Source organism: Berghia stephanieae, chromosome 5, assembly GCF_034508935.2.
Source record: "Berghia stephanieae isolate SIO BIC M18660-M18661 chromosome 5, UCSD_Bste_1.3, whole genome shotgun sequence".
Lineage (NCBI taxonomy): Eukaryota > Metazoa > Mollusca > Gastropoda > Nudibranchia > Aeolidiidae > Berghia > Berghia stephanieae.
Window position 1 is genome coordinate 5,609,268 of NC_088364.1, and position 7,500 is coordinate 5,616,767.

Consider the following 7,500-nt stretch of genomic DNA (forward strand, 5'->3'; position numbering starts at 1 on the left):
AGCCTGTTGATTATTTTTTGAGAAAAGTGCCATTATCTCTCTTTTAAACTCTGGATCTTTTTGACTTGCTTTGACCATTTTTGAAACAAGACCGGAAGTGTTAGAGAATATTTTGTACTTTGTAGCATCATTGACAGCTTCTCGTTGTTGAAGGGCGCGTTGATAAAGTGACGCTTTCTGTTTATTCTTTTGTATTTTGGGCCGTTCATGAGAGACGGGAGATGGGGCATTCTTGGTCACCGCATGTTTGACGACGAGTGTGCGGGTATGTTGCAGCACCCGGTTTCTGTCAGGCTTGCAAGCAGATGAGTGATAGGGTTTCATACATTTCCAGCACATTTGAAACCCACATTTACATACCATAATATACGGATATCCGCCATATTTTTCAATATACTTTTTACAGCTCGGACAGAGTCGCCCTTCAATTTTCACAGTCACTGTTCTTTTCGTTTTCTTGTATTGAAGAGCTGTGATGGGTTTTGATTCCTCTTCGACGTACTCTTTGGCTGGTGTTAGGCTCGGAAGTTTTTCCATGTATTTCTCCGCTTGATCGCATCTGGCGGGCCAATGGGCGGGTCCCAGGCAGGTGAAGCAGAGTTTATTTCCGCATGCGCAATTCACGTCGACGCAGAGATCAAGTGATTTGGAATCTACTTTTATCACCCGCCCACATCCGGGGTGTGGGCACCACTTTGCATTCTCCATTGTTTCTAATTCTTCCTCTGTCTGCCGTTTTAGAAGAATGGCTACTTCTGAAACGTTTAGAATGGACATTAGGGTTACCGAGCCTACTTTTGTATTGCAGTCGTAACCAGCACAAGCCATGGTCGTTTTGCCTTCAGAGATACTCGTTCTAAAGTGTGATGCCCAGCATTCGTCACACAGCAAATGTCCACAAGACTTCAACTTCGTTCCACTCACAGAATCAATCCTTGATGACGTCACATTGTCGTAGCATACGTCACAGAACAAGTCTTCTTCATCCATCATTTCCATCGAATATTCTACATCGTCAGTTGTTTTCTCATTAGATACTGATGCAATCGCCATTTTAGATATTTCACTGGATGGGTCAAACACTTCTACTTTCAATTTCATACGACTGTTCAAAAATTCAGAATCGCTCTTCACTTCTCCTGAAACATTCCTCTCGACAAATTCAAGACAATTCTTTTCCTTCAGATCAAGAAGAACACAAGCTAATGCGTTCATTATATTGGGAATAGACGTCTTGCCAAAAGGTATGACGTCAAATAGATTCTCCATCTTGCCTTTAACCATGGAATTAAGAGCTACCTTATATGCAGCCAGTCCGTTGTCATAGAAACCGTCATAAACAAATACTAGATAAGAAGAAAAGTCATTCCCTTTTGTGCATGATTTATATGTGGCGAGCAGGTTTGCGATGTCATCTGTGACGTCAAGGACGAAACGTCTTGGCTGGCAAGATGCCTCAGCGTAGAGTGAGCCGTAACTCTGCTTCAACTCCTCTGGAGATACTTCAGATGTTGGCAAAATAACACGAAAATATTCTAACTTATCATTAATTAAATTACTTTGTCCATTAGAAGACGTTTTACTAGACACAAATTTCTGCTCTGCATCAGATTTGTCCTCCTTTCCGTCACTATCAACAAACACAATGTGGGATCTTTCATCTTCACAAATAGATACACGTGTTGATTTTTTCTTTGATTTTTTCTGGACAGAATCTTTCTTCAAAACGCACAAGTCTTTTGCCTTCTTTGCTTGGGATATCAGTGTGTCCATAGCAAATTCTAACGTACTCAGATCAGGATGTTGGTAATAGTATGTAATCAGGTCATCAGTTTCATCCGTCTTTACGTCATCATTATTCTCACAGTCATCCCACATTTTGTTGACGTCATCATCAATCTCATCACAATTTAGACGCTCCAATTCTGTCGAAGTGAATCGTCTTCTATGGGTTGCCGAGACTTTTTTCTGTGTTTTCACGTTAGATTTGACCTCCAGCACTCCCGTTTTGCCCTCAACCACTGACACGTCTGTGTATTTGGGGTTATAGGTCAATGAACAGCTACGAGGGCAAGGATAAAACACTTCTAGGCGATATTCTGGCTTCTCCTTTGCAGATTCAGCTCCAGTTGTTTCCTCTGTTGCTTTTGGTAAAGGTCTGGACATGACTCCGTCCGCAGTGAATACCTGTACAACATTGTTACTTTTCAGTTTTCCTTTCTTCGTCAAACGAGAATTAGGAAAAACTTTCAATCTTTTCAATTCTTTAGCTCGATTCCTCCTCCTCTCCCTCTTGGACTGAACGTCGGCGGCAGAGTCCAAGGAAAATGAAAAATATTTGTTATTCTTTGGGGCGATGTTAGACATTCTAGCGTTGTTGCTCACGAGACTAACGCAGTTTGCCCGTCTTTTCAATTTGTGTTTCTCCAGCATCGACACAACTGTCCCTTTGTTGAAGTCTCCAGCCTTGATCATCTGACCAATCATGGCGGGAACACGCCATCTTTGATGTTTGTTGAGAGACAGCAGCACATCGGTCTTGGATAAAGTGTCGCTGACCAGCTCGTTCTCGTCGGAGCTATCACGGATGAGTCGAGTGAGGTCAGGTTTTCCAAGGCTTGTGTGGCCCAGTAGGCAGGCATGGCGACCGTACCTGGTTACAAGCAGAAAAAAATAAATAAATAAATAAATGAAAGATAAATTTTCAAATCCCACGTCTATTTATAAAGTCTTCAAGATCCATAAAGACTCCGAAAACGGAGTTTATGCCGGTTAATGTGGTGTTAAAAGCACTGGGGAAAATGTTAGCTATCCCTTGGATATGACACTAGTCAATAGTTAAGTGCTTTCCTCCACATCAAATAGTCTCAGCTACCCAATGACTACTTGGTTAACCCTATTTCCATACTAAAATAGAAAGTCCTATTTTCTGATTTGGGGTCCATTTGGCCCCCCTGACTTGCAAAGAGAAAAATATTAGAAAGTCTTATTTCCTGATTTGGGGTCCATTTGGCCCCCATGACTTGCAAAGAGAAAAATACTAGAAAGTCCTATTTTCTTATTTGGGGTCCATTTGGCCCCCATGACTTGCAAAGAGAAAAATACTAGAAAGTCCTATTTTCTTATTTTCTTTGTAAATGTATAGGTTTACATATTTTGTTATGACATAATCTACTTATTTATTTATTGTCATACTCGTGTCAATTATGGCTACAGATTATTGGTAGTGGTAGACATATATCTAGCAACTAAAATTGTTCACTTCCTTTTACTTATTTCCTGTTTGCTGAAAAACATCACGAGCGCCAGTTTCAGTAACCTACTTTTTCATCAACTTTAATCAAGGAACATCTGAGTAAGTACAAACTCATTAATATTATTTTCATAAGATAAGTGGTATAAAAAAATGATTCTTATACTTATTCTGTGTTCCGGAATAATTTAGTATAATTAATTGTATGATCGTAGTTCATGCTAGAATGAATCGCACAATTTTTAATGATAAAACAATAAGGAAAATAATAACTGAAAAGTGCTATTTAATTTAATGCCTCTGCCTCTTCCCTGTTATTGCCCAATTTTAGTGTCTTGCTTAATTTTTCCATTGTTTGTATTCTACCAACTTAAACAATTTTTTGTTTGTAACTGCTTTTGACAAGTGATTTTTATCCTATAACATTGGTCTGTCTTAGAGGTACTAAACTAGATATGTCTGTTTTAATCATATAGTAATTATATTATTGCATTTTTATTTTTTAATCTGCTTAATGATTTCCTTGTTTTTGTTTTCAGTCATCTGTTGTATGGCCTTAATTGTGTTGCAACTGACCTAAAACATAATGAACGGAGAGCGTAGTAACATCTTTGACAGTCTGAATGCTCGGACGTACATTGAGTTGCAGCCTATTGGGGCAGCCCCCAACCCTGAGGAAGGTATGCCACCTACTTTTTATGTTTAAAATTCAATGTATAATATTCATTTGTTCAGAGTTTATGCCAAACATCATAAAATTAGCTTTCTTTGAAATGTTTGCAATGATGGATAAAGTATGTTGTGAGTCTAAAATTATTACTATTTAAACCCATGTCACCTGTGGTGAAAGATATTTTGCTGAACTCCAACTCCAATGAGAAACTGAGTTTCATTGCTGATTGAATAACATTTCTTATAATAATAACAGATTTTTTAAATCGTATAAAACAGTAAAATTAACCTAAATCTGGTGTAAAATTAGTTTATCTTTGAAATCTACATTAACCAGGTTACAGTGAATGGACAGAATTGCAGCATTCAAGAATGCAAGATGAAGAAGATCTATTATTACAACCCCAGTTTCAGGAAATGGATGAACTCCACCATGATGATAATGATGAAGGTATACCTATAGGGAAAATAGGTATAAATTGAAAAAATATGAACAATTTATCAATGCTTGGATTTAATGACTGCAAGGACGACAGTGTGAATTTAAAAAAAATTATCACCTTAAAAAATTCAATGATTTTTCACCAAACCAACAAACATATTATCTCGTTTTATTAGAACTTGTAGGATATAACTTTCATCATAACACAAAAAATCCATGAAAAAAATATATCAAAAGTGAAATCCTTGAAACATTTGAGACCATTGCACTGTTTTTTAATCCCAATACTACACATTTTTTCTCATTTTTTTTCTTTTATTTATATAATTGCAATAACTGTCAATTGGGAATTCCAGTTCTCAAAATATGATAATAATATTATACTGATACTCTCTCTTCTCCTCCCCCCACCCCCGCTGTCTCTCTCTCTCTCTCTCCCTCTCTCTCTCTCTCTCACTCTCTCTCTCTCTCTGTGTTTCTCTCCTATATCATCTTTCTTTTTATTTGTACGTGCTTTTCCAATAATATAATTTTGTTATTTCTAATCCTTCAGACACTGTCGGTGTTCCACCACATCATTGGAATGATACTAATTCTTCAGATGAAAGCAGCAGTGATGAAGAAATGCCAGATATTCTGCTGCAGTCAGATCCAGAAATAGATGCCACTGATTCTGAATCTGAAGTGGATGAAGTCGAAGAAACGGTAGCAATCGGTAACTCTCACAATACATTGATGGGCAAGGATGGGACAGTGTGGTATAAGAACCCAATTCCACATATAGGAAGAACTCCGTCAAAGAATGTCTATAAAAATCCAAAGACCCATGTCAAGCATGCAAAGAAAATTGATGCAGCTTCATCAGCATTTTTTTTGGTCTTCACTGAGAAAATGATAAGAACTGTTGTGGAGATGACAAATGAAGAAGGGAAAAGAAGAAAAGGTATCAGATGGAATTTGACTGATGGAATGGAAATAAAGGCGCTCATAGGGCTTTTTCTCCACTTGGGTGCAAGAAAATTGAGTCTGCAAAAAGTGAGGAAGATATGGCAGGGTCCATCTGCGGATAATGTCGCCATCACTACAATGACGATGAGCAGATTCATTGATTTAACCTTGGCTATACGTTTTGATGACAAAACAACACGTTCTCGCAGAAGAATTAAGGATGTATTTGCACCTTTCAGGGAAATGTTGGATGAATTCAACAAGAATCTTGTAAAGGAGTATTCGCCATCGGTCAATCTGACAGTGGATGAGCAATTGGTCCCTTGGAGAGGGAGAGCGAAATTTTTACAATATTTGCCCAGCAAGCCCGATAAGTATGGGATCAAGTTATTCTGGATTTGCGATAGTGAATCTTTTTACCCGCTGCAGACGATTCCGTACCTTGGAAAATGCGGAGAAAGGAAGAACAACCTCGGAAGAGAAATAGTGAAAGAACTGGCAGAGAACTTTTTAAAAACTGGTAGAAATATAACCTGCGACAATTTTTTTTCTGATCTTGAACTTGCCAAGTGGCTGGGCCAACTAGGTTTATCTCTCGTTGGAACTGTCCGCAAAAATAAAAGGCTGAGCTTCCAAACCGGGAAAGAAATTCAAAAGTATGAAAGTACATTTGCTTTTTCAACTGATGCCAGTATTGTAGCGCATAAGTCGAACAATAAAAAACATGTTGTGATAATGAGCACCATGCACCGAGATACAAACATTGATCCTGGCCAGAAGCAAAAACCAGAGATGGTAACTTATTACAACAGGACAAAAGGTGGTGTAGACACCTTCGACTACATGTGCCACTCATATTCTTGCAAGCGGAAAACGAGAAGATGGCCACTAGTAATGTTTTATAACGTTTTGGATGCTGCAGCAATTGTAAATCTAGAATTTTCACACTATACCATTTTCTCCCTTTTTACTGGCGCTTAAATGACCTAAATGTGTCACAAGCGCTGTAAAGCCCTTTAAAACATAAATAAACAATGCTTTGGTATCTCTTATCTGTATTTTGGCATTAACAACAAAAAGTCCCAAAAGAGATCTAAGAGGCAATAAGACCCCAAAAAATGATAATAAAAATAAAGCAGGCAAATGGAAAATGAAAACTTTGAAATAGATTGCATTGGAAATGAGAAAAAGAGCTGTTCCTCTTGAAATCTTTAGTATTTTTCTCTATAAAGTCATGGGGGCCAAATGGACCCCAAATCAGGAAATCGTACTTTCTAGTATTTTTCTCTTTGAAAGTCATGGGGGCCATTTGGACCCCAAATCGGAAAATCTCAAATTCCAGATGAGCATGCTCAGTGTGAGTAAACTATGCACGTGACAAACATGAAATTTGGCTTGGTCATGGACCTCACCGTTTTAGGAAAAGTCACCAATTTTCAGGTCTCTGTGTCAAAAATTGACTGTTTTATGAATAAAAAACACCCCCTGGGGTCTTTTTGGCCCCCAAGTATGGAAATAGGGTAACAGAAGAGTCAGAAAAAGACTCGACTGCAACCATCGGAATATGGCGATCCCAGTTGTCACGTATGCTTTACTAACTGAACCATCGGAAGAAAATATATTCGTTTTTATTATTATTAAATTTGGCCATTCACCACTATTGACAAATTGACTTTATATCCTATTACAACTTTAATTAATCCAGTGCTCCATAATAATAATAATAATAATAATAATAATAATAATAATAATAATAATAATAATAATAATAATAATAATAATAATAATAATAATAGTAATAATAATAATAAGCATATTTCTACAGCGACTTTCGTCGAAACCTCAAAATTTAAGTCATACAGATACATGTTGCCTTTTGTAATAAATAATTAATAATAATACAATTCCCTTTATTCATATCTAAGGGTACTTTGTTTCTAGGGTCGACTCCAATGGAAGACTGGAATAACCCAGGTGTCAGCCGCAGTGCAGCACCACAAATTGAGCTAGGGCGAGGTAATTTACTCAAGGCCACACAGCGCAGCGGGTATTCGAACTCGGTATCTTTCGGGTATAAATCAAAGACCGTACCGCTGAGCCACGCTGCCCCATAATCTAGAACTCACCCCAATGCCGAGTAAGCACTCGTTTACTTTAAAGTCAAATCAGAAAATCGTTTTAGCAC

The 7,500-nt window shown here is 37.7% G+C and overlaps 1 protein-coding gene across 1 annotated transcript in view; it reads right to left on the reverse strand.

The window, feature by feature from the left end:
- The window catches only part of LOC144972286 (uncharacterized), a 9,687-nt gene that overhangs the window by 340 nt on the left and 1,847 nt on the right, over positions 1-7,500 (reverse strand). The window contains exon 2 of the mRNA XM_078913373.1: positions 1-2,653. This exon is cut by the window's left edge and continues 340 nt beyond it. Coding sequence (XP_078769499.1) covers positions 1-2,653 — 2,653 coding nt within the window. The remainder of the gene's footprint in view (positions 2,654-7,500) is intronic.